Source organism: Engraulis encrasicolus, chromosome 11 (genome assembly GCF_034702125.1).
Source record: "Engraulis encrasicolus isolate BLACKSEA-1 chromosome 11, IST_EnEncr_1.0, whole genome shotgun sequence".
Classification (NCBI taxonomy): Eukaryota; Metazoa; Chordata; class Actinopteri; order Clupeiformes; family Engraulidae; genus Engraulis; species Engraulis encrasicolus.
In genome coordinates, this window is record NC_085867.1 from 13204243 (window position 1) to 13230143 (window position 25901).

Consider the following 25901-nt stretch of genomic DNA (forward strand, 5'->3'; position numbering starts at 1 on the left):
GTCTCGCGTTAACATGTATCAGTATATAAACACACGACAGCCATGTGGGAGTCCCTTTTCTTTCACTAGCCGGTGAAGGTGCAACAGTAATCGGTCGTCCCGAGCCCGGGTTCATCCGACACCCTCACCACTTTGAAGCTGAACTGAGCTCAACTTAAGCATCATGCCTCCCAAGTTCGACCCAAATGAGACTAAAATTGGTATGTTTGCTGAAGTATCGGAACATTCTGAAAAGGTCTGGTGGAAAACCTTGCGACACAGCGGTGGGCCTCGAGGCCTATCTGGATAACTAGCTAGATGGCTATCCAGATTTGCAGGGTATGTGTAGCGCTGTGGCCCCATAAAGTGCACGAATGCGTTTTCTCTAATAACGGAATGGATTGGTTTTATGGTCGTGATTACCTAGCTAAATCACGCTTGGTTGGTGGAGGGAGGTGGGATTGTCATGTTGGTACCATGTGGGCTAGTGAGTTTATGCTAGCTCCGCTATATGCTAATGGTTAGCCTAAAGCTGCTAGCTGTGTAATTGAGGCAAATGGACCCCAGGCCAAGTCTGTAAGATGCCCAGAGTTATTTAGCCTCCATTGGTATTTGAATATTTTTAGACCAACGGTCTCGCTATGGACAGGTGAGTGTGCGTCCCCAAAACGCAGCATCCCCGCAGGCCGAGTTGTCAGATGTTCTGCCACCTGGAGAACGGCCATAGAAATTGGCTTAGCAAAGATGATTATTATTCCTGTACATTTCATGTCACATATATCTTAAACAGTGTTGAAGGTATATTTGAAGGCTTGGTTCAAATACTGTACGTTTAACAACGAAATGCGCTACAGGTATTAAAATTCAGTTACACTTGCTGAAGATGTACACACAGACTGTTGTTGATGGAAGTGTTCGCCTGAAGGTCAACATCATAATCAGTGTCAACCCTAACAGACAGTGGCAATGATTATTTGTTGATCTTAATGACTCAACTCATTTTTGAAGGGTGGGTACAGTAATGGTGGGAATGAAGCTGTGCAGCTTACTGTCTAGCTGTACCTTTATTTTGGTTTCATTAGCTTCTGCTGAAGTCATACATTAATGATATACCAAGCATATGGAGTTGAGCACAGTAGAACAGAAATTTGGTTTGTGCCAAGTCCCCAAATTGTGACCGTAACTAGATGCAATCTTCATGTGGCTCCTCTATGTAAAGCATATGGCAGTAGCGGTCCCATCCAATGAACTGCATTAAATGGTACCCTGTGGTCACTAGTCAGCATCATTTGGTACACTGGCATATTCCTTTCAATGGTGGCGCCTTAAGCAAAGCATCCCTTTGTGATCAATAAATATGATTTTTAAAAGTTCTGGGGTGATTTCAGTGGAAACTTAAAGGTGCGCTGTGTAGAATGTGGCCAGAATGGGCACTGTAACTATGCTGCTCTTTGAAACTGTGCTGCCTATTGCCAAATTTGATATTTTCATGGATATTAACTAAATTGTTGACCAATATTTACATTTCTGGACATTCAAAATTGGAGAAGATTCCCCTTTTCATGTATGGAAAGAGCAATTTTCCCAGTCATAATGAATACTTTGAATTTGTTACCTTTTTCATGAATACTTGCCACCAGCAATTATGAATGGGCAGCGAGAATTCTTGAAATGAAATTATTACACGGTGCATTTTTAAACCTGAAATTGATTTCCAGATTAAGTATAATAATATCCACTGTCGGCAATTACATTTTTCAGGAAGTATTAAAATGATATTTCTGTCATGCAGTCGTTGAATGGTGTTGATATTCAATGTTTGCGTAGCATGGCTCAATGTGGTCTCTGCTCGTGATTCAGCTGAGGAGGATGTAGAGCCTATTGTGTGAATGCCAAAAGTGGTGTGGTAAAAAAGACAAATTATTTCGAGGTAGTGTCCACAAATTTCACGTGGTGTAAGCCTGTGTGCGTTGTGTACTTCCAGCTGTTCTTTCTCAGTTTGAGCAAAAACTCCTGTATTGTGAGTCTAGTGTAATGTATCTGATGTCCTCTTAAAATTTGCAGTGTTCATGAGGTGCACAGGAGGAGAAGTTGGTGCCACCTCCTCTCTGGCCCCCAAGATTGGTCCCCTGGGTCTGGTAAGTCAAGCAGTACACCTCAGAAGCATAATCTATGGTCAGCCTCCCGCCACTGTGCCTGTCTTGTGTGTGACTGAGTTTAGTCCAGTGGAGGCTAAGAGAGACCCAGCTCTAGGAAGCAGAGCTACCCAATCTGATGGGTAACCCTGTGCCGAAAGATCTGGAACAAAATAAAATCTGAAATTTCACATTCAATGTTTCGGATTGAGGGAAAATGTGAAGCCATAGTAACTGTATCGTAAAATGCATTCTTATTGCAGTGGCTAACTGGTTGCTTGTTTGCTTACAGTCCCCCAAGAAGGTTGGTGACGACATTGCCAAGGCCACCGGTGACTGGAAGGGTCTGAGGATCACCGTCAAGCTGACCATCATCAACAGGCAGGCAGCTGTAAGTGCCCTGATATTTACATTCAAGACTTGTCATTGTCACGAAGAACAGTGTTGCATTTGTAGTCTCAACACTACAGTTTTCAAGTGTCATTACATAAAATGTCCAATTCCAGTGCTTAATCCTCAATATCCCCTGTAAACGAGTACAGTGTAAACATGTAGCCAGTTGAAAGCATTCAGCTGGTGTTCAACAATAGCTCGGATATGGTCTGCTGAAAAGTTCTGTTATACCCTGCCAATAGATATGATGAACTGCAATAATTTTCAGCGTTAAAGTCGTTGAAACCAGGAAGGGCAATTCTCCCCAGTTGTGTGAATCATCTGCCTAAATTCCTTTCAGCTATTAAAAGCTAGTCTTATTGGAGATGCAGCCTCCCGCCACTGAACCTGTCTGTGTGACTGAGTTTAGTCCAGTGGAGGCTAAGAGAGACCCAGCTCTAGGAAGCAGAGCTACCCAATCTGATGGGTAACCCTGTGCCGAAAGATCTGGAACAAAAGGCTTTTGAGTTGCTGTGGCATTGTTTTTGGTGAGAAATCTAGGTTTTCAGTGTGGCAATGTATTTATGAAAGTGTTTTGTTATCAGGAACTGTCAAGGAGATTCTGGGAACAGCTCGGTCTGTTGGCTGCACCCATACCCTGTCAATGGTTAAGATGAACTGCAATACTTTTTAGCGTTGAACTAAACATAAGGTCGGGTCTTGTGTTTTGTGCAGATTGAGGTGGTGCCCTCTGCCTCCGCCCTCATCATCAAGGCCCTGAAGGAGCCTCCTCGTGACAGGAAGAAGGTCAAGAACAGTAAGTTTGATGCTTTTGGTCTCTGCAGCAATGACTAGTCAGCCTCCCGCCACTGTGCCTGTCTTGTGTGTGACTGAGTTTAGTCCAGTGGAGGCTAAGAGAGACCCAGCTCTAGGAAGCAGAGCTACCCAATCTGATGGGTAACCCTGTGCCGAAAGATCTGGAACAAATCCGCTCACCAAACCTTTTTTTTTTTTTCACTAATGGAGATTTTGCTGACATGTCTTACATCCGTTTGGCTTAAATGTTAATTCTAACGATTGTGTTTAGTCTGTTTATTAAATTTGGATTCTGTCTGCTCTTCTCAGTCAAGCACTCTGGCAGCGTTTCCTTCGATGAGATCGTCGGCATCGCCCGTGTCATGAGGCCCCGTTCCCTCGCCAGAGACCTGTCCGGTGAGTTGGCCTTCCTTTCCTCCCCCGTGAACTCGAGCATTGAGGCACCAAGCCTGACCCCAAGGGGTCTTGCTCCATCTGAACTAGCACTTAGGTGCCTTGGTCCTGCAGTGAGGGACCCTCCCCCCAAACTATAGCACTGGCCAGTGACCATATGGTGCCGCATGCTGTAAAAATCTGCACTGCACAGTGACTGCATTGTGGTTAAAAATTTAACAGAATGTATTGTAATTTTGTAATGCTCAACATCGCTGACACTGCAACAAGCCTGATTAGTTTGGGTGGTGGTGGTCACAGCACATTTGCTAGCCCAGTGGCCTGGGTTTGAAACCAGGAGGGGCCATTTTCCTCCCCACAGTTGTGTGAATCATCTGCCTAAATTCCTTTCAGCTATTAAAAGCTAGTCTTATTGGAGATGCAGCCTCCCGCCACTGTACCTGTCTGTGTGTGACTGAGTTTAGTCCAGTGGAGGCTAAGAGAGACCCAGCTCTAGGAAGCAGAGCTACCCAATCTGATGGGTAACCCTGTGCCGAAAGATCTGGAACAAAATGCCTTAGAATTGTCATAGCATAAACCTTGTGGAAACTGTTAATGGTGAGAATTTTAGGTTTTTTTACAGTGGAAATGTATTTATGAAAGTGTTTTCTGTTTGCAGGAACTATCAGGGAGATTCTGGGAACAGCTCAGTCTGTTGGCTGCACCATCGATGGCCGCGCACCACATGATGTCATCGATGACATCCACGCTGGAAAAGTTGAATGTCCCTCAGTAAGACCAAAGTCCTTTCTGTCTATGCTGCATTTTAACATGATGCTGTGTCTTTGTGGTTTAACCTGATGCTAACTTCTGCCGTCTTTTTTTTCCAGGAGTAAAATCATTGGGGTGGACAAGAAAAATAAAAGTTTGTTATAAAAACAGATTTGCTTGTGCGTGGGGTTTTGTTTTTTTTTGGAAATAAAATAAAAGGTAACTCGAGCTACAACTTGTAGTGTTGACATGAACAGAACTCCTGGGCAGTTGGGGTTTACCCTGATGAGTAGGCACAATGCGTAATATTTGGATGTCAATTTCTTCGGTAAATCTCAACATATCAGTTTTCTCTCAATGCCACCCCAAAAATGTAATATCTGAGGTGTCAACTATGACTAGATCCATGAAGACAAATTTTGTATTACAAATGTAATTTCTAAGACCGCTCTAAAAATAAAAGCTTTTCCAGCGCTGTCCATATTTTGTAGAAAAATGCCCAATACGGCGGCCCCCACTCCCCTGGTCGACCTTGACAGATGTTCAGTAGGGATCACCAACTTCATTACAGAAACTCTATCCCCATGGAACCACCTGTAGTGTTTTCGACTAATGAAATGCAAAGCCAAATGACAACAAAATGAGGCTGGCAGGAGATATTTGCGAGATATCTTCATAAAGAACACTAGAATATTGGAAAAATGTTGCCTGGTCTGAGTCTGATATCTACTGCAACACTCAGCGTCGGCAGCATGAAAACATGGGTAAACCCTACCTTACATCAATGTTTCAGACTGGAGATATGGGATCAGCATATTTTCTTGGAAGTATTTGGACCAATTAATCTTTGTTGGAATGCCACAGTGCAGGCAGTTCTGAAGGGAAAAGGGTCCAACCCAGTATTAGAGAGGTGTTCCTAATGAAGAGGATGGTGAGTGTAGTTAATAGACTATGGTAGTTCAGTGCTTTGGAAGAGCAAGAGAATCTTGTGAATAACTATTTGCCTCATATCTTTTACTGATGGTGTAGGCTATGTAAGCTGAAGTTGCCTCTGATGGGCCCACTCACTGGCGGTCCTGTTGCTTTACCATGGTGCTGCGCTGCGTCGATTACAATTGAGGGGGGGTTCCGCTGGAGAATCACCCTTTTTTCTTTGACGAGTTTGCAGGTCTGTCTAGCCACTGCGAATTCAGATGCAGATCACTATCAAATGGCCCTTGTTTACTTCACTGAGTCAAGGTGAGACGGCCTGCTACCTTCCCTTTAAAATGTTAAATTCATTGTAGAAATGCCCTCATGGTTCAAACTTCAGGCATCTGACTGACCACGCTGGGAACCACTGCTTCAGAGATGCCAAAACAAGCTAGACATGAAGGTGTAAGACATTAGTTTTTCCACCAGATGGTGCTGGCGTGCTATATTTTGCAGAGCCGTATGTGTATATATGTATGGCCCTGACATTTTGGATATTTGGCTCTTCGACAGGGGTGGGCAAACTCAGGTCCAGGGGCCACATGCAACCCGCTGAGCCGTTCCATCTGTCCCGCAGAGCTTTAAATTTACGAAAGACAACTTTTAAATATGTGGTGCTGTCACCCGACATTCTTAAAATAGTTACCAATACAGGGGTCTTTGAGATAAACCAAGACTGAATGAAATGGTCAATAAGTTGTCTCTATACATCAATTGCTATTTCTGACAAGTTGCGAGCAACATTTGGTCCTTCGGCCAGTATTGTAAACCCTTGAACCAAAATGATTCTCCACCCCTGCTCGAAGGCCACTAGTAGACCTCTAGCACAGTTGGACTTTGCCATCTGCTAATACAATCTAAAGGGAAAGGAAATGCTTGTTAATGCACAATTCAGTGTGGTACAGCTATACAGAAAGTTTATGAATAAAAAATGTTTTTTATAGCACTTTAATGATAGGAGCGCTGTATTTTTTTTTTTTTAACAAAGTTCTATGAAAAGGCAAAATATAAAAGTACAAAGGGTTACAACTCCACCCAAAAGACTTATGTTCCATATTTGTCTGTTTTAATGTGCCCCTAGCTCACCAGTTGGACACAATGATTGGGGAAACCTCTGCCATTTCTAAATTTGGCAACCTGAGAAGTGTTACACTTTTCAAAGCATTTCTTGGAACCCTACAAACACAGCACAGTTCTCCATGTAACTCTGAAAAGATGGCGATGAAAACCCACCTCACATTTCACCATGCGTGTAACTCCAAACTTGTCCAAAGTAGTACTATACTACACATCGCAGCAGTATGACAAAAACTGTACACATTGTACTATGTATATAGCTGCATCCCAGAGGGGTATACCAAGAAGCTGGTTCAGGAGTAAACCAGGTTACGTTAAGAGGTAAATCATATAATAGAAGAGCCTGGAGTCCTCATTTTCTTAAGAGACTAAGGACTCCAGGCTCTTCTATTAGATGATTTATCTCTTAACTTAACCTGGTTTACTCCTGACCCAGCCTCTTAGTATAGGCCCCAGACCACTGGCTCAGTACGAAACTAACAGTTCAAACGACAAGCGTGCCGCCCATCATGTGATGTAGTAAGAGGTGAGGTCGTCCTCAGTTCTCCACCTCCTCATCCTCAGCTTCATTCTCCACCTCTGGCTCCTCGTCCATGTGTTCTTCCTCTTCCTCCTCTTCATCCTTGTTCTTATCACTCTCTTCTGCGTCACTCTTTTTCTCCTTGTCTTTCTTCTTCTGCTCAGAGGCCTCCTTTTTGCCCTTCTGCCCCTTCTTGTAAGCTGTGAGAAAAGAAAAGCCAAGATGATGCATTCAGAGAAGGCAAATGTAACTCCTACCTTTCTTTAACAGGCCCACAACTAACAGGCTATTATAACACAACTCAGGTCCGTTACAGTACAACCATCTTTACTGTACAGGTTTTTGACATTGCTGCTCTCTAGTCTATCAATGTAATGTGCAGAAATATATATACAGAACAAACACTATTACACAGCGTTCTCGGACAAGTCTTTAACAAGTCCATGAAAACATATGCATCATTGTGAGTCAGCAACTTGTGTTATAGAATATAAATGTACTTGTTTGTATTGGTGCTTCGTGTGTAGTAGGGAGGAAAGATAAGTATAGCTTCCTGAGTTGTAGAACTACCACCGCAAAAAAAACGGTGGTGTTTCAGTTCATTAACTTAAAGACACTATAGCATTCCATTCTATGCATTGAGCATAATATATAATGTAGTCCTGATGATAGAGGTGTTAAAGTATGTTAAAGGGACAGTTTGGTCAATTTCAACATGCAGTTGTAATGCTCACACTACCCTGGACTTGTCAGTGCCTGAGATTTTTTCTTCTTCTTCTTCAGCCGTTTCCGAGATCCTGGTCATTGTAATGGGGGCAGCTCTTTGTTTACATTTCAAAAAAACATTTTTATTTATTCCCAAAAACATCCAAAAGGTTATAAAACATCAGCAGACAACTAGCAAACAGCAGTACCTTTTGGGAAAATATTTGGAGTTGGCCTATGTTTCATTTTTTAAAAATGTAAACAAATGCTGCCTCCATTAGAATTGCTCATATCTCGGAAAGGGCTGAGCCGAAAAATGTGGCATCACCAGGTACTGACAAGTCAAGGGTAGCGTGAGCAATACAACTGCATGTTGAAATTGACCAAACTGTCCCTTTAAGAACATTGTCTTAGTTTATACACCCGGTATTCCATTTAATCTAATGGCACACTGTGAGAGCACTTGTGCATTACTTCATACACCTCTGCCTGACTGTGACAGAACATGCAGGTGCAATGCCATACCTTCCAGAGCCTCGCGCAAGGGTTGCAGGAACCGCTCAAACTCCATCTCCTCCATGGCTGACATCACATCGCCAGCATTCAGCGTCTTCCGTTTTGACTTCATGGCAAAGTTGTTAGCGCTAGAGGACCACAAGGAGGCCGTCATCAACACATTGACCGACAAACTCAAGCCAAAACTAAACAACACATTACTCGTGCATACTTAGATGTTTTCTGTAGCCTACTTACCAGGATGTAGCGTAAAGAACAAATACACTGGCCGCCTGGGAGATGGCCCTTCTCGCCTCCTTTGATACATTCACTCCATCGGGCAGCTACATAGGATAAACACAATGTTGTGAGCAACAGGACTCAAACGATTTCGAACAAGTGTATGGGGTAGCGGTAGCCCTGATGATGGATTTCTGACACACTATTGCCTCTCATGGAGCACATTACAATGGTATAATGCAGATTTTGTTTATCTATGAGAAATAAATCAAACGAAAATGTGTCAACCAAAAGCAAACTCACTGCTTCTTTAATTATCCGCGTAATGACAGCGTTGGGAAGGTTGAGGTCCTCGGGTCTTTCTGCCATCACTGCCCACAACTTCTGTACGTCCTGAAGATCTTAGCTTGTCCCAAGAAGAGAGTAAATTTCCAGATTCAGTGCAACCAGGCTCTTCCCTGAGATTATAGCCAATCGCGCCCTTCAGCAGAGTGAAGACAACCTGCTTTTGAGTTGCAGCCTGCTAGCGGGGTTGCTTGTCGTTAGCTAGCAAGCTAGCAGAGTAAGGTAGCAATGCCCACTTGAATAAGTTTAATGATGAAGACTCAAACCATTCGACGTAAATATCTAGGACAGCAACACATTAGTGCAAGATTCCTGGTGGTACAGTCTAATACAGGCGCCCAAATCAAAGGATATAACCGGCCTTTTAGACGCGTAAACACTGCTCCAAGCAGACAACTCTCTCTGACAACAGAAGCAAACAGGCTGAAAGCGCGCTCGAACAATACGAACCATGTGGTTTCCCTTTGACCTTACAACTTTGACCCTGCGCGATACAAACAACTATAATAAAACCTGGCAAAACTCTTTATTATCCGTTGTGTATCGAGTGCAAATGCAATATAATATAATATAATATAATGTAATGTAATATAATATAATGTGTTTATAAAAAAAATGTGCATGCAAAAAGGATGAAGAAGCATGGGTTCATGGAATCAGCACCATCTTAGGTTGTGTGAAATGTATAGCCTTTATGATGTGGCTCTATTAAAGGCTTAATGGAAAAAAACATTAGGCTATCATAGGAAATTAACTTCAATTAAGTTCCGTTCCCTCACAACAAACAATCTTGTGTTCTTTTAAATCACTGAAAAAGAAAATGAAAATAAAAGATTTTTGAGCTATAATCAAGAATAGTGGATGCATGTTTTCATGTGCTGTCTTGACTTCTGAAGCATATTGTCCAATGTCCTTTGGTCCTGCCATCAATAATAATGCACCATTTAGGGCCTATAGTGTTACACACCGCCAGACTTGTTTGTGGCCTCTCCTCCCATAACAGTTTTTCCTGTGGAATTTTCTCATGCTGCTCCATCTGTGTGTTTCTATAAATGGCAACGGCGAGGCGTTGTGTTCTTCACACTCCAATGGCAGCCTTTATTTGGCTATTTCAAATCAAACAAAAAATATATAGTTTCCTGATTTTCCCAGCAGCAAGTTGCTCAAGCACTATCTTTTCACTAAGTGGTGTAGGCCTATGAATATGTGTAGTGAGGCCTCTAACTTCCATATTGCCTTAACATTGTGTTTTGTCAAACATATTTCGCCAGGTGGTTGGAGAGAGTAATTAACCAGTACACGCGCTCTTCTCCCATGACTGAGTCTGTCACCATGCACTGCCTCCTTTGGCCGCCACACCAGGATGCCCCCTTGCACAGGTGGGGCACAAATGCAATTTCATTGTGTGCAGTGCGAGTGCTGTGTACTGTGGAATGCTGTGTCACAATGACAATGGGAGTTTCCCGGGTGGGTTTTTCGTATTTGTAGGCCTAGCTATTTTATGCTTAGGTGCCTCTGGGCCTCAGGTTTCTTTCCCACACAGTGTCCCTAACCAACACAGTGTGCTGCTAACCCCTTCACAAGCCTTTTGCTTTTTGAAAAGTTTTGTAGTACACACTCTCTCATCTGGCCCTTTTTGTCATATGAAGAGGCATGTGGTGGTCTACAGCTCTGAGGTCCATCTCCAATGGTCCAGAGATGTACTAGCACCTGGTTCTCCATCACCAGGCCAGATTTGGCTTTAAATGTTGAATGTGTAAACTTTTAAGTCGTTTACCTCCAGACTGTATACTGCCCATTCACAAATGTTATCTTTTTCATTAGCAATTTCCAGCTCATTCATTCTGATTGGGAAAATTACACTTCCCATACATAAAAAGGGTGCAGCATAGTTGCAATGGGCAGAATAGTTGTAATGCATACTCTGGCCACAATGCATGCTCTACCTTTGAGGTGAGGTCCAAAAACAATGTAAATTGCATACAAAACTTGGCTCATTTCTCTAACATGACTTAGATTAATGCACAACCTTCACAGACACATGCGGATTGTGACAGATTTTATTGAAGACATGCTGGCACCGTCATTGGTGCATTATCTACACAAGGAATATGTTATTCTGGAGTAACACACTCAATAATACAAAAATACTACAGTAACGGTATTTAGCATATATATATACTTCCCTCTTCATTATACTCCATAGATTTCCATACCAAGTTTTTCAATTTTTGTTACAAACTAATTCTAATTTGCCAGACAGAACATTCCATTGACTTTCAATGGGGTTTCATTTCTGGCAAATTAGAATTAGTTTGTAACAAAATAGAAAAACTTGGTATGGAAATCTATGGAGTATAATGAAGAGGAAAGTGTGGGTCACTAGATCAAGGAACAAAAAACAGCTGACAGCTAAGCATCAATGATATCTGGGCTTTCATAACCCTCATGCAATGCCACTGCCATTGACTTCAATGTTAAACACAGTCAGGTCAGCAGTCTAACCCATGACTGCAGTTTTGAGTAATGAACAAGGCTGAGACTTTTTAAAGCCTCAGGAAGCTTTTACCAGTGTTTAGAGTTAATTGGTTAATTCAGATGATTAGGTTAATAGCTTGTTTAGACAACCTTTTCATGATATGCTAATTTTTTGAGATATGAATATTGGGTTTTCATGAGCTGTATGCCAAAATCATCAATATTAAAACAAAACAAGACCTGAAATATTTCAGTTGGTGTGCAATGAATGTAAAACATATGAAAGTTTATTTTTTATCATTACATTATGGGGAAAAAATGAACTTTAACACAATATGCTAATTATTTGAGAAGGACCTGTATATATATAAACAATGGATTAATGACAAAATACATGTATAGAAATATTAATTATTAAAAACACTACTTCTGTGTCCAACATGATTACTTACTCAATTATATACATAATGTGTGTAAGTGTCAATGACGGATGCCAATTGCGCTTGTTCGCTTCTCAGAGCTCGAACTCACAATCTACCGATCACAGTAAACCCTTTTGTGCAACCACTTCAAACTTGAGTTTGACACCTCTGGTGTAGGTCAATAGGTCAGCACCATCTTATCTGTATGAGGCCTCTCATGGACTTCTATTAACATTCTAACATTCTACCGTCAAACTGGGCTAATTGGCATCTGCTACAAAAGTTATATTGTCGTTTTGCCTTCAGAGTGCACTGTGTTGTGAAAGAGGAAGCAGACTATATGACACCTGCTGCATCTCATTGACATTATATGGCTGCAACTATATTCCAGCTCCCTCTTAACCCTCTTAACAGCATTAATTTCCTATGTGTCACTTAACTGCAATCTAACCCATTAGGTATGGAATAGCGGCCGACGAGGTGTCCCGATATCAAGGGAAATAATGGACGAGGCAGAGCGTTCTAAACAGCCCGACGGCGCAGACGAAGGGCTGTTCGCTTCGCCAAGTCCATTTTCCCTTGATATTGGGACACCTCGAAGGCCGCTATTCCGCTTATCACCCGGTTACCAGCATTTAAGCATTAATTTATTAATATGTTGATCTAAGGCTTGACTTGACAACCAGATGCGATAGAACTAACGACGCGGTCTTGACTAGACAACCAGATGCGATAGAACTAGTAACGGCACTTCGCCAGAAAGTTAGAATAGAAGCAACTTGGACGCCCGCCCGCATCATAGGTGTCCTGCTACCGGGGAATAAAGGACACCTGCTCAGCCAATCAGAAGGCGTTCCGTCTCCTCACTGGGTGATAATAATGTATAAGAAAGGTGTAAAGAAATACATGACACAAGGTATTAAAATGGCACGCACATGTAATTACGTAGTAACACTACTCTGATTTTTGTAGCATATCCCTACCATCCATGCCCATATCGTTTGGTGATATCAACTTTTGTCTTCAACAATGCTATCAGATCCTTGGTCTCCATACGGGACTCAGGATCATATTGAAGCAGTGGTTTCACAATGTCGTGAAGTGGTTGCTGTAGTTTAGACATGGCCTGGGGAGTTGTTTTATTGTAAAGAAGCTTACGCATTTCTTGCAGTGAGCTGTATGACCACGGTTTAGAAGCTGTAAACATCTCGAGAAGAGTTATGCCAAGAGACCACGTGTCAGACATGGTGCTGCATTTGTTACACTCTACGAGACATTCTGGGGCCATGTACTGTGGCGTCCCCCCCAGTGGGCCACAGGAAGCCCCCATGTGACTGCTTCCAGATGTCATCGTCACAGTCTCCAACAGGTTTGCCAAGCCCCAGTCAGTCAGGTAGGCCTTTTTGTTCTCTGCAGCAACCTGAGAGTGACACAGTTAGGATTAAGTATCAACTATTGAATGAACATGAATGTTGTCATATATGGTAAAATGCATGAACTAAAAACTGTTAATAGAGTTTAATCCATTTTAGCCTAGTGCTGAGTATATGTTGTTTGACCTTTGGTGCCTGGAGAGACATATACGCTGCATTCAGGCTCTTGAGATTTCAGCTTTTTTTTTTATTAACAGCGTGGGCATGCTAGAGCTGAATGAACACATTCTAATGCAAGATGGGGGTCCTAGCTTGGCAACTTATTTAATGTTTTGTATATGCTTCAGAGGCTGAGATATTTAGGTTTTAATAGGCAGAGGGCACCTTTACCCAAAAAGGGCATTCAGCAAGCGTTTTTGCAGCCTTTAGGCTAAAATGAGTTCAATCAGTTTCTAGACTCTCGTCTCTATATAGTGGGCATATAATACAGGTATATTTGTGTTTAGTTCTATAACCAACACCCTGCCTCTGCATTCAACCCATGTATTAAGACATATAGGATCAGTGAACATCATCAGACAGTCAGAGCAGTGGTCACCTATTTGAACATGAGGGCCTGGTAATATGGGTAAAACCTACACAAATCTAGGCTAGGCTAGGCTATGCACATAAATTAAAACCTGAAATAGACTCCTAAACAGTATATTAGAGTACTAACCATTATATTTGCTGGCTTCAGGTCCTGGTGGATGATTTTTTTCCCGTGTATGTATTCAACAGCCATGGCAAGGTCTAAGGCCACAAACAGCTTGTCCTCTTGCTGCAACTGAAAAAAAAAGTGCAGGACCGTAATTAAGGCACTGTGGTGCCCCCTGGGCACTAATACCTCCCAGGTGTGCCTTTCACATGTATGTGAAGTCTGTGTCATGTAGTGCCCCCCTAACAGGCTGTAATTGGTTGGTGCCCCTGGACACTGTGCCACTGGCCCTTATGGATAATCCAGCCCTGAATAAGAGTGAACACTGAAGATTTGTACTCGTGTCCTATACGGTTACTTTTCGCCAACCTGTTCCGAATATTTGCAGTCATAATTCCTGGTATTTTAAGTAAAAAGCTTCTCAATCTCTATGAGTAGTATCTTGGACATAGTACACATAATGAAAATGGAAAAAACATACATATACACAGCAGACATTAAGACAGGTCTGTCTGTGGTGTAGTAATACAAGTGAAAAAGAAAATGCAAAACAGTTATTCTGGTAGTGAAATACCTTAAGAGTGATTTCTGTGTGAAGAATCTGTTGCAGATTAGCACCGTTGATGTACTCATTAGCAATGAGGATCTTGGTCTCTGTCGTGGCGACAGCCATCATCCGCACAATGTTAGGATGAGACAAACGCCTGGAAATAAAGTACTTTTCAAGCTCGGATGTAGTCATGTAGATTCAACACAACATCTAATTACGTTTTTCTCCTAATCACATCCTACGACCATCTTTTTGGTAGACCTATTGAAGGTTTGATGCTATATTCACCAATATATATTGATTTATTTCACAATTATAAATATGCGCTATGAGTTAGTTAATACATAATTACTAAATAGTGAGTGAATAATTGTATAAAATGTAAGTATCATAAATAAAAGTAGTAAGCCAGCAGAGCCTATCCTAAAAGTGTTTACCAGGGTATACGGAATTCGTTTGCCACCTCTGGGTGGTGTCCTATTCTTATTATCTTCACTGCAGCAGGAGTGCCACGATCCTCTGTGTACTATTCCATAGGAGCCTTGCCCGATGCTTTCGTTTGAATTGTACACTATTGTGGAGCTATCCACAAAAGGATCATCCGCCTTAAAGTCTAAAATTATACACAAGCGCAAAAAACTTAGTTCAAACATTTTATATGTTGGCAATGGTTGACATTTGTTGTATTTCTTTCAAATACATTGTGTAAAACTAATATCAAATACAGTTATCTCAGTCATTCATTTATTTATTTCATGAAATGTGTGTGTGTGTGTGTGTGTGTGTGTGTGTGTGTGTGTGTGTGTGTGTGTGTGTGTGTGTGTGTGTGTGTGTGTGTGTGTGTGTGTGTGTGTGTGTGTGTGTGTGTGTGTACAAAAGAAAAATGCAGTAACCTGGTGTCAGCTTTTCCATTGAGGGCGATGTTTGTTGCTCTGCTGCAGCAGCAATAGTGAGCTTCTTCAACGGCTCTATCATGTCTGTCTGGACTGCTGATATAGAGGCATACGCTGAATCTCTTCTGGAGAGGTCATCAGGATTAGCCTCACTGACTGTAAGAGATTTTTTGTAATCATTACATTGTATACAGTCACTGCATAAAGATCAAAATCTATTTCAGTCCTTTTCACAAATAGGCCGTATTCAACTGGCCCCTTGTCAGACCCAGGCCCATAGAATTGTCCTGATCATGAATCAAGTAACCCCAAGTATTCAGAAAATGTTACTCACATTGATTGCATATATTACACACTTAAATGTATGGCAATACCCTGGAACCTGAAGTGGAATATATTTTGAAAGTATACCTTCCTAATACAGATCAGGAATGGGACTATGAGAGGAGGAAATATGACATGAATTGCAGTATGGAAGTCTATCTTTCACATGTCATGAATCAGTAGCCATTTCATCATACCGGTACTTTGCATGCAAACATTCATTTATAAATGACAGGAAAATGTACACTCACAATCGGGAAATTGACCAATGCTGCGATCTCCACTGTTTAGAACCGCAATCTCTTCAATCTTCTCCAGCAGCTCTGTCACCTGGCCATCATCAAACTTCCTGTTGTCTAGAACATGGTACCTGTTCCCACATTTCTCTACAAGCCATTGCAGAGCTTCTACTCCACTCTCAATATGCTGCTCAATGCTCGTTTCTTTCAGCCATTCCCCTACGGTGAATAGGACTATAGTGTGACTCCAGACTCCCTCACCCAGGAGCTCTAGGTGTTCCTGCACTGCTCTTCTTTCAATCTCTGTGAATGACTCATTCACTCTGATGACCAGGAGTAGAGCGTGAGGTCCTGGAGGACACAGAGACATACTAAGGACAATCTCTCGTTTATCACGGTCAGGAGTCAGCTCTGCAGTGTGGTATGCCAACCATCCAGGTGCTTCCACTACAGTGATGTGTCTTCCAGCATTTTCTCCTTCTCTCTTCTCACACTCGGCTGTTCTTCTTGCAGTCTGGAACTCCTGTGTGCCCAGGATGGTGTTTCCACATGAACTCTTCCCTGCATTTCTGTATCCCAGCAGCACAATCCTCATGTCTGAGATGTGTGGAACTCCTCCTGGAAACAATGTAAGATATTCTGGATGCTTTAAGGTGTTTTGTCTGTCAAAATACATTTGTGTTCATGCATACAGTACACTATGCGTACGAAATGCCTAGTGAAATAATTATTACTCATGAAAATGAAACGTGCACACTTTTTATTTCATATGTAGAGATGTGTCTATGTTCCTATATTGTGTACTGTTATGAGCGCATCCCAAAAAGATTTAGCATCAGAACATTTCTCACCTGATGATTTGAGACTCTCTCTCTGTTTCTGCACATTTATCTTCCTCTGCTCTGCTCTTCTCTTTACTTCTCTCTTCTTCATCTTCTTCTCCGTCAGTGTGATCAGCATGTTTTCATCAATGCTGAAGTGATGACCACTGTTCACCTTCACCATCTCCTCTATCCTGTCCAGCAGCTCTGTCACCTGGCTACCATCACTCTCCTCAAAGCCTAGAACATGGTACCTGTTCCCACATTTGTCTACAAGCCATTGCAGAGCATCTCCTCCACTCTCGATATGTTCATCAATGCTTGTGTCTCCCAGACAATCTGCATTGGTGAACAGCACAATAGTGTGGCTCCAAACCTTCTCACCCAGGAGCTCCAGGTGTTCCTGCACCGCTCTTCTATATGTGTCTATGAATGACGTATCTACCCTGATGACCAGGAGTAGAGCATGGGGTCCTGGAGAACAGAGAGACACACTGGAGACAATCTCCTGTTTAACATCATAAGGAGTTTGATCTACAGTGTAGTTGTTCCACCATCCTGGTGTCTCCACTACAGCGATGTGTCTCCCTTGTGTTTCTCCTTCTCTTTTCACACACTCAGTCCTTCGTGGATTGTGGAAGTCCGGGGTACCCAGGATGGTGTTTGCGCATGAACTCTTCCCTCCGTCTCTGCATCCCAGTAGAACTATCTTCATGTCTGAGATGTGTGGAACCCCTCCTGGTAACAGAAATCAAGACATTATCTGACACTTCCATGAGTTGATACAGGCCTGTGAGTTTTAGTCTGTTAACTGTGCACATCTGTGTGAAATGTTTGAAGACTAAATAGTTCAGCAACTGTGGAGAACAAAAGAGAGTAGAGTTGTCCCATCCGGATTTGAGCCCAGGCTTCTGAGTATCAAACTGTAGCCAGTGCAGTGCTGAATTCTCCTTATTGTCAAGTAGGAACATTTTGAAATATGAGTATTTAAAGTAGGCCTTCAAGTATTTTTTGTTCTTTTTGTGTTTTTGTCCACCAGTGCTGTTTATAGTCATTTATAATTTCGTTGTTAAAGGAACAGTCCACACTTTTTCGATTTGCACATATTTTCAATATTTCTTACATGAATGTTCATATCATTTTCTTCTCAGTGTTTTCAGTACTTAGATTGACATTATTAGCATACCTTCGCAAAATCACTGGACGTAAATGGTACGATTAGCATCAAGCCACAAATGATCATTGGATAGAATTGAATGGCCTTTTTGCACTCTGGTGAATTTTGCATTAATGCTAAAGTGCTTTGTAAGTACATTGATGTTTTATTTGGTAACAGACTTCCATTGCTATTTTAAATATGGCTATACTGTCAATAGGCATTGCAAAAATCCTATGTAGTGTCATATTTAGACGGGGCTTAACTACAGATAAGCAATTTCCTTAAATAAGGTGGACTGTTCTTTTAAAGTAGCACTATATGATTTTCACCTTTTAATTCAAATTAGGGCCTGCAGGCCTATTTTGTGATTACAAATGATCAGATGGGAAATTAACAAACTGCCGGTAGGATAGTTATGGAGCAATCTTTCCTGTGCATACTGTCTTTGTGTGTGTGTGTGTGTGTGTGTGTGTGTGTGTGTGTGTGTGTGTGTGTGTGTGTGTGTGTGTGTGTGTGTGTGTGTGTGTGTGTGTGTGTGTGTGTGTGTGTGTGTGTGTGTGTGTGTGGAGAGGCAGCCTTTAGCTTCTATGCTTCAAAGCTTTGGAACCAGCTTCCAGATGACATAAAAAATGCACCCACTATTGATAGCTTTAAATCTAGACTCAAGACAAAGCTGTTCTCAGATGCTTTCCCCTAGCTTAAATTACTTATTCTTATTATTTTTATTTTTTATTTAATTTGTTTTATTTTATTTTATTTTATTATTATTTTTACCTTATGTTTTATCTTAATGTTTTTAAATGCTTTTTGACTCTAATTCATTTCCTTCTTTCTTCCCTGTTTCCTTTCATTTACATTTGTTAACTTTGTGAAGCACATTGAGTTGCACCTGTGTATGAAATGCGCTATATAAATAAACTTGCCTTGCCTTGCCTTGCCTTGTTTGTGTGTGTGTGTGTGTGTGTGATTCATTCTCATTACATGTGTAATATTTCTTTTGAAATTGTGATTTAGGTAGTGGGTGAGAATGGTTATAGGATGTCACGGTTGCAGCACGATTTCCGGCTCCATTGATAATGCAGGTGAGGGAGGAACAGTGAATAAACAGCGCTTGAAGTTTCCCATGCAGTGGGTCTTTCTTAACTAACTCACAAGTTGTCAAATGTAGACACCAAAGAATTGAGGTACATACTTAAAATTGTTCAAACTGTATAACTTCAAGTACGTCAGTGTACTTGCTGTCTACCACTGGGCAAGTTTGGTACCCTGAGAAGGCCTGGGCTTGCGGGACAACTCTCCTTCCCTCCGTTACTACTGTGTGAACCATAATTCCAAGCGAGAGACCCTTAGTAAAGTTGACCCTGCATGGTGCATGTCTGAATGGGCATGATGTACGTTTCTGCTTTGGTGCATAGTGTGTGTGTGTGTGTGTGTGAGTGTGTGTGTGTGTGTGTGTGTGTGTGTGTGTGTGTGTGTGTGTGTGTGTGTGTGTGTGTGTGTGTGTGTGTGTGTGTGTGTGTGTGTGAGTGAGTGAGTGAGTGAGTGAGTGAGTGAGTGAGTGAGTGAGTGAGTGAGTGAGTGAGTGAGTGAGTGAGTGAGAGAGAGAGAGAGTGTGTGTGTGTGTGTGTGTGTGTGTGTGTGTGTGTGTGTGTGTGTGTGTGTGTGTGTGTGTGTGTGTGTGTGTGTGTGTGTGTGTGTGTGTGTGTCTAAAAAGGAGTGAAAGTGATCAGGAGATAGAAATGAAGAAGAAAAGGATGAAAGAAAGAGTATCTGCAATAGCCTATATGGGATGACACTTTACCTCTGTATTCTTTATTTATTGGCAAAGTCTCACCTGTTGAGGATCTGAGAGCCTCTCTCTGTTCCTTCACCTTCATCACTCTCTCCGTTGCTCTTCTCTTTATTTCTTCCTCCTCCTCCTTCTTCTTCATCAGTTCATTCATAATCTTCGGGTCAATGCTGAAGTAAGCGCCATCGCTTTCTACAATCACAAATGAATCAAGATATCCTCGCACGCAAAACACCTTTGCCAATTGATGACAATTAGGGTATTTTCACACCTAGTTCCCTTTAAGTGAAAGAAATTCAGTCCTCTTTAAGTGAACCAAAATATGAACAGACAGCAAAAGGACTCAGTTGTGATTTTGTTCATATTGTGAGTGTAGGCTACTACAAAAAGAACCGGCTGATCTTGGTCCCATTAATCTCTTATGGAGTGTCAGTCCTCTTTTTGATCATACCCAGTCCTCTAGACTTTATCTGTGAATACACCTAGGTAGCCTATAAGTGTAACCTGTGAGGACTCATAAGAGAACCATACTGAGACCACAACAATAAAGGTCTCAGGTTCGCTTTCGAGGGGTCTGAGTCACATGGTCTGAGAGCTTAAATGGTTGAAAGGGACCTGGTGTGAGAACACCCTTAGATGATCTTGATATCTTGTTTCTTATATTTCTTTCTTTGTTTAGCTTTTTTTTGCAGGGGTTTTTTCCTCATAGGCAAACCCAGGCCTGTAGCCTAGCATTGTATAGCCAGCACTTTTGCATGGGAACTACTGAAGCTGAAAGTGAAAGTCAAACATCGCGAGGGAAACAATAGCCTATCCCATGACACACAGAGGGCCTATTTAAACGATATAAAATTGTATGTTATGTAAATGTTGAATAAGCATTTGCACCGCATGCATTAGGTCCATGAAAGTTTCTGTGTAGTGTTGCATAGACTACGGCAGCCAATTCCAAAGTTTATTTTGTGCTTGTAGTTTTAGTTTGGATTTAGGCCTACAAGGTGTCATCCTACACCACACGGAGTGTCACACATTGAGAGTCGAAAAGGATTAACCAACAAGACAGTCTATGTCCCCAATAAAACTCTCATAGACATTTACAATTACAATCTACAATACGTTTACTGGACTGCAGTGATATAAAGTTCAAGAGATTAAGTTTTGAAAATATAAAACTTACTGTGTCCATGTTCCGACATCGTGTCGCTCTACCTCCGCCCTCCAATACAAGAGATTTAATAGGATAAGGCAAAACCAGTTCTACTGGTCTTTCATCTATATCAGAAATTCCAGAGGAGGAGTAGAGGGAGGGAAAACTACTTAGGCTAGTTGTTTACCTTATTATCACTTTATAATAGCTTGTTTTCACTCTTGTTTTCACAAGTTTGGCACTCTTGGCCAGGACTCACTGGAAGGAAAATTACTGATATAAACAAGCATAGGCCTATAGGCCTATTAGTTTACTTTTAATCTACTGTATATTTTAACTTTTTTGTAACCGGAGCAGTGGATGCAGCTTGTCAGCAACATGTTGATAAGAAGTGCTGTTTTACTGATGAGACTAGATAAAACCACACTATTAAGTGCAAATCGGTCAGCCTTATGGTTTAAGTGCCATGGCCTATTAACATATTGTCTTTATATAGCCTATTCTGTGAACTTTAATCTGGACTACAATTAACACATTGCAAAGTGTTTTTATTTTTTTTTAACAACTGAATTGAAATGGCAATCATGTCTGAAAGTCTCAAGGACTGCAAGTCTATGTCTGAAGACCTCCCTGAAATAATGATTCGCTTTGACAACACCAGGTGTCACTGTATCCTCTCGGTTATGACATCTCTGGCTGACAAGTATCTGTCTCTCTGTGTGTGTGTGTGTGTGTGTGTGTGTGTGTGTGTGTGTGTGTGTGTGTGTGTGTGTGTGTGTGTGTGTGTGTGTGTGTGTGTGTGTGTGTGTGTGTGTGTGTGTGTGTGTGTGTGTGTGTGTAGGAGTGCTGACAGGGGTGACAAAAGTGACAGTTGTCCCGAGCCCAGGGAGGGAGGGGGGGCAAAATTGGATCCTCATTACATTGTATCTATTGGGCTAGGGGGCCCTTTCAGATGACTTTGTCCTGGGGCCGGCCACATCTGCCAGCGGCCCTGTGTGTGTGTGTGTGTGTGTGTGTGTGTGTGTGTGTGTGTGTGTGTGTGTGTGTGTGTGTGTGTGTGTGTGTGTGTGTGTGTGTGTGTGTGTTAATGTGTGTTTGTGTGTGTGTGTGTGTGTGTGTGTGTGTGTGTGTGTGTGTGTGTGTGCATGCGTGCGTGTGTGTGTGTCCCAGAATAGGCAACGACCCACCCACTGTGTTGTATGATGTTTGCACTGACTAGTGTTTGTATGTTCAAGGACAATTTTGGCCTGAAACGATATTGTACAATTTCCATAGCAACTCACATGTTTTCCATAAGTGAGGTACAAACAAATGAGCAATGTCAAATTAAAACACTCTGACAAATTAAAACACTCCATGTATATCTCCTAGCTAATTAAAAAAAGAACTTACATGCTGTCTATTAGTCATTGCTTAGTCTTTCCATGTGGCTTGGGTGATTCAATCATCCTAGATTGGTTTTGGTTTCTTCGGTTGTGTTTACAGGGTTAAAGCTTTTAATGAGAATAACTTTGCGGAGTTGGCAAACTTTTTTCAATTTCACAGAGATTCTATGAATGCCACCTGCTGGATTTAATCAGTGCCATGATATAAACTTCTATTCTTATTACTCTAGCCTACATAAGTCAGAACGTGTTGTAAGGGAACGGGTATCCATCCATTTTAGCTGGACTCTGATGACAGGCATCAGCTTTGTTTTTATGTATATTCAGGTTTTGCCAATCATATTGCTTCTGTAGATTTCGACTACATCCATCCACAGGGGTAGGGTATAGGTTATTTGATATGCCTTATTGTTATATCACTTGAAATAGGCAGAATGCACAACTTTTTTTGTTGAAATGCCACTGGACATACTGTAGTAAAGGTAATAAAAACAGCTTTGGAGAAATAAAATGAATACCGTGACAAGTGTTTCAGTATGCCATAACAGGGATCCTGATATTGCCTGAGATTTCATTACCAGGCACCAGCTGTTTCTCTGTGGAGGGTATCAGCAGCACGACTCACTCAGCTCGTCTGTCTCCTGAATATGGACGAAGGGGAGAGAGGAACGAGAAATATTTCATCACTCCTGCATCTCGCCTGCCACACACGTGCCCAGCTGCTTGGCCTCGTTCGCCTGGACTTTCATGAAGACCACAATCCCACACTAGGGGTAGAGTTTCCAGTAAAAAACGGAACGGGGTAGCACTGCAGTGAAAATCAGACCCTTAAAAAAAAAAAATCACCGCCACCACCAACACCACCACCACCACCACCACCCCTCCTTCAGTGGCTGCTACTGGGCAGATGAAGTAAACTTTTCCCTCCCCTCAGCCCACACCAGAAGCACCCACAGCAAAACCGCTGAGACGAGCCCCCTTTTCTCCCAAGCACTTGCCAACAAACTGCTCTTTTTTTTCTGGTGCGACACCAGTATTCCGCGACCAGCTCCTGTGATGTGCCTCTGAGGCGAGTGAGGGAGTGTCTGTCTGTCTGTTTGAGCAGAGCAAAATAGCTCATTTATGAACGTCTATCTATGAACCTCCCTGTGTTAACAAGCCTTTAATTCTGTATTTATTCATTTCATCATGAGAAAACAATGGGGTGAACCCACTGTGCCTTGTAAAATGTGACACAGTTCCAATAAACTGTACACTTGTTATTATCATTCATGAATTCATGAATCTTTGATGGCTATTCTGGGAAACGTGTTAAGAGCTTAACATAGGTAATGGAATTGTGTGCGTAGACTACCTCAATGAGAAAAGACAGTCAGAATAGACTCACAAATTGGCCTGTGACTGCTGCAATAGCAGCAGAACAACTGATCTGGATAGTAACAGAAGTTTTGTTTGAAGTTGACTGATACTGCAACTTTGCTTGAGTTCCTATGTGAATTCCTCAACGATTTTTGTATACCCCCTCAGACCCGCTGACAAGGGGGGGCAAACAGGTCAGTTGTCCCAGGTCCAGGGAAAAGGAAGGCCCAGAATTGTGTCCCTGTTGAATTGTGTTAATTGGAAGGGTGGCCCCTTTAAGATGATTTTGTCCAGAGACTTGACAAAGTTGTCAGCGGCCCTGCCTATGTGAGCTCTTCCACAGATTTTTGTACCCAGTAAATACCTTTCTCTGATACCATTTTTGTACTGAGGTCGCATAGGAAGTTCAGGTCGCTTGGTCTCCGGAGCTTCCTCTGTCAGACGCAGACAGACACTAAGCAGAATGGAAACAGGAAAAGCTCCTGATCGACCAGTCTCAATACGCATGAGCAGGAAGAGGCAGCGCTGCGTGGAGGACAGAGGACAGAAACACTCCAAACTGAAAATAAAATCATAACTATGCTCTGCCCAGTGTCTGTCTGCACATGTTGCCTGGATGTGTTTTGAAGGATTCGATGTTAGGGACTTGATTAGAAGGGCCCGGATGTCTTGTGCAGACAAGGAGAACCAGACTAAATGAAATGTTCTGGTCTGAACAACACCACGCCCATCCTCCCAAGCCGAGAGATAGATGCAACATGATGATGGCTCATGGGCTGAGCACCTAAGTAAAGCATTGTATAATATCTAATACTATACTGGACAACAGTGGAGCATGTGTCTTTTTTAGGGCCCGAGCACGAAAGGTCCAAGAATTGAAACAGATAGCGTTGTCAATATGGCATCATGAAAAGTAAGATAACACACAGATTTGAACCGTCTATCGCATTTGTGTACAACGCCTTTGCAAGTTAACACATGCTCCACGACACCTTGTGACAGGTTAGCTTTATGGTTTGGTTATGGTTAGGTTTACGCACAATTTCGCAACAAACTCACCATTTCCCCTGCTTGTTTTGCTGTTCTTGGAAAAAGTACAGCAGAAGAAACATTGCTTTACTGACAGGTTAGGGCTAGGCATGGTTTTTGTCAAGGCACAGCGGAGCATTTTCACGTTTAGCAACAGAAATTCGCTGTCGCAATAGAAAATCGCAGACACGATGGGAAAACTGCGTAAACCTCGTCATGTGACAAAAGTGCTTTTCCGCAGCGTTTGAGGAGCACAAATAGGTGTCTCACCAACGGGGAATGCACAAGCATGAGATACATACGCCTATGCATGATGCCAGTCTGGCCTTGAATGGGAGAGTTGAAGGAACTCTTCTATATAACAACTCCAGTCAGCCAGTAAGAAACTTTGCCTTTGAAAAGATTCCAACGTCTCATTGAATAGTCTTGAGTCAAACTTTGCCCTCTTGTGAAGAGTTGACTTGCCCAGATCAGTAGCAATGTCCACCACCACATTTCGTCCCATTTGTTCTTTCATGGCCACCTGGCCGGGACTTTAGTCCAATCAGCTGTGTCCAGTCAGCTGTGTATGAGTACCACTCCTTGCTGTGTTGAATTGCTACTTAAGGAACTAACGCACCAATCAGCACTGGAGTTACTGGCACTGACACCCTGCTTTGTCTTCGTCTTGCACCTGGGACCAGTGCCACACCTGCACCCAGGGGCGTAGTAGCAAATGGTGGACCCTTTGCACAAGCAGCTCCCACCAGTCATATATCTACATAGATGTGTGTGGGCCCCCTGTTCTGGCTACGCCGACCTTTTTTTACGAAATACTTTTATTTTGACAATTGTTTACTTTCGAAGCCACCAGCTGGCTGCGAGACTTTTGAGCGTTCGGAATCTTCCATAATTTGACAGTTATCCAAAGCTACATGAAAGAAACCAGTTGTATTCGCCGTTCCTCATAAGCGGTTAACCCTATCCAGACCGGGGGGGGGGGCTAAACGTGCCCGCACCAACTTTGATGTCGTATAACTCCTGAATGACTAAAGCTATGACTATGAAACGTTGTGGCTTTTTCTAAAATATAGTTGGCTACAGTGTCATACCAAAAGATTAGGTTTATCATTTTTGTTGTTGCCATGGCAACGGTTTTCTGACAGGTACGCCTGACCAAAAATCACTGATCGAAGTATCATCATCATCACTTTTCGTATTTTTTGTACATTTTTATTAGCATCAGACACCCCTGTGAACATTTGAAGTGGTCTGAAGCACATAATAACCAAAATTGATGTGCATTACCCAAGTTAGATGGAAAATGCATTAAGGTGACATTTTGGGCAATAAAATCAGGAAATGACGTCATAATGATGTCATAATATCCAATAATGACACCAAACTGATGTCATTCATAGATCTTTGGCTGAAGATCATCCCCTCCAAGTTTGGTGG

General features: G+C 42.1%; 5 protein-coding genes and 4 non-coding genes across 11 annotated transcripts in view; 6 read left to right on the forward strand and 3 right to left on the reverse strand.

Annotated features, from left to right (window-relative positions):
• Positions 1–25901, forward strand: part of setx (senataxin) — a 1003984-nt gene that overhangs the window by 760602 nt on the left and 217481 nt on the right. The window lies entirely within an intron of this gene.
• On the forward strand, positions 45–4617 carry rpl12 (ribosomal protein L12). 2 transcript variants are annotated; one of them, XM_063209916.1, is made up of 7 exons: positions 45–200; positions 2044–2117; positions 2407–2505; positions 3222–3303; positions 3612–3698; positions 4354–4466; positions 4565–4617. In XM_063209916.1, exons 1-7 carry the CDS (start codon positions 164–166, stop codon positions 4568–4570), a joined length of 498 nt encoding a protein of 165 aa, XP_063065986.1. In that variant the 5' UTR covers positions 45–163; the 3' UTR covers positions 4571–4617. The 2 variants fall into 2 exon arrangements, with proteins under 2 accessions (XP_063065986.1, XP_063065987.1); XM_063209917.1 differs by lacking the exon at positions 45–200 and adding an exon at positions 227–318.
• On the forward strand, positions 2163–2288 carry LOC134459153 (small nucleolar RNA SNORA65). Its single transcript, XR_010036803.1, has one exon. It is a non-coding gene; the product is annotated as a small nucleolar RNA SNORA65 (small nucleolar RNA).
• LOC134459156 (small nucleolar RNA SNORA65) lies at positions 2882–3004 on the forward strand. The gene has a single exon (XR_010036805.1). It is a non-coding gene; the product is annotated as a small nucleolar RNA SNORA65 (small nucleolar RNA).
• Positions 3349–3474, forward strand: LOC134459152 (small nucleolar RNA SNORA65). Its single transcript, XR_010036802.1, has one exon. It is a non-coding gene; the product is annotated as a small nucleolar RNA SNORA65 (small nucleolar RNA).
• On the forward strand, positions 4123–4247 carry LOC134459155 (small nucleolar RNA SNORA65). Its single transcript, XR_010036804.1, has one exon. It is a non-coding gene; the product is annotated as a small nucleolar RNA SNORA65 (small nucleolar RNA).
• Positions 6350–9244, reverse strand: pole3 (polymerase (DNA directed), epsilon 3 (p17 subunit)). 2 transcript variants are annotated; one of them, XM_063211194.1, is made up of 5 exons: positions 9161–9239; positions 8758–8860; positions 8473–8558; positions 8245–8363; positions 6350–7214 (listed from the first exon to the last, which is right to left on the reverse strand). In XM_063211194.1, exons 2-5 carry the CDS (start codon positions 8821–8823, stop codon positions 7033–7035), a joined length of 453 nt encoding a protein of 150 aa, XP_063067264.1. In that variant the 5' UTR covers positions 8824–8860; positions 9161–9239; the 3' UTR covers positions 6350–7032. The 2 variants fall into 2 exon arrangements, with proteins under 2 accessions (XP_063067264.1, XP_063067263.1); XM_063211193.1 differs by having other exon boundaries at positions 8758–9244.
• On the reverse strand, positions 12409–14767 carry LOC134458793 (RAC family serine/threonine-protein kinase homolog). Its single transcript, XM_063211195.1, has 4 exons — positions 14757–14767; positions 14344–14473; positions 13791–13898; positions 12409–13119 (listed from the first exon to the last, which is right to left on the reverse strand). Exons 2-4 carry the CDS (start codon positions 14443–14445, stop codon positions 12679–12681), a joined length of 651 nt encoding a protein of 216 aa, XP_063067265.1. The 5' UTR covers positions 14446–14473; positions 14757–14767; the 3' UTR covers positions 12409–12678.
• Positions 14547–20764, reverse strand: LOC134458676 (GTPase IMAP family member 8-like). Its single transcript, XM_063211105.1, has 7 exons — positions 20722–20764; positions 19590–19736; positions 16627–17334; positions 15788–16393; positions 15213–15368; positions 14757–14932; positions 14547–14597 (listed from the first exon to the last, which is right to left on the reverse strand). The coding sequence occupies exons 1-7, from the start codon at positions 20738–20740 to the stop codon at positions 14547–14549; spliced, it is 1863 nt and encodes a 620-aa protein (XP_063067175.1). The 5' UTR covers positions 20741–20764.

What these genes read in the sequence shown, in the direction of transcription:
- LOC134458793 (XM_063211195.1), bottom strand. Translation starts at nt 14,445, where the DNA reads ATGATGGCTGTCGCCACGACAGAGACCAAGATCCTCATTGCTAATGAG. An exon ending in ACACAGAAATCACTCTTAAG is followed by an intron (nt 13,899 to 14,343) that starts GTATTTCACTAC and finishes TTTTTTTTTCAG; the next exon opens with TTGCAGCAAGAGGACAAGCT. An exon ending in TGAAGCCAGCAAATATAATG is followed by an intron (nt 13,120 to 13,790) that starts GTTAGTACTCTA and finishes TGTCACTCTCAG; the next exon opens with GTTGCTGCAGAGAACAAAAA.
- LOC134458676 (XM_063211105.1), bottom strand. An exon ending in GGCTCTCAGATCCTCAACAG is followed by an intron (nt 17,335 to 19,589) that starts GTGAGACTTTGC and finishes TTCTGTTACCAG; the next exon opens with GAGGGGTTCCACACATCTCA. An exon ending in CATTGGTCAATTTCCCGATT is followed by an intron (nt 15,369 to 15,787) that starts GTGAGTGTACAT and finishes AATCTCTTACAG; the next exon opens with TCAGTGAGGCTAATCCTGAT.
- rpl12 (XM_063209916.1), top strand. Translation starts at nt 164, where the DNA reads ATGCCTCCCAAGTTCGACCCAAATGAGACTAAAATTG. An exon ending in AGATTGGTCCCCTGGGTCTG is followed by an intron (nt 2,118 to 2,406) that starts GTAAGTCAAGCA and finishes GTTTGCTTACAG; the next exon opens with TCCCCCAAGAAGGTTGGTGA. An exon ending in CCTCGCCAGAGACCTGTCCG is followed by an intron (nt 3,699 to 4,353) that starts GTGAGTTGGCCT and finishes TTCTGTTTGCAG; the next exon opens with GAACTATCAGGGAGATTCTG.
- pole3 (XM_063211193.1), bottom strand. Translation starts at nt 8,823, where the DNA reads ATGGCAGAAAGACCCGAGGACCTCAACCTTCCCAACGCTGTCATTACG. An exon ending in CGCGGATAATTAAAGAAGCA is followed by an intron (nt 8,559 to 8,757) that starts GTGAGTTTGCTT and finishes TATCCTATGTAG; the next exon opens with CTGCCCGATGGAGTGAATGT. An exon ending in GTTCTTTACGCTACATCCTG is followed by an intron (nt 8,364 to 8,472) that starts GTAAGTAGGCTA and finishes GTGGTCCTCTAG; the next exon opens with CGCTAACAACTTTGCCATGA.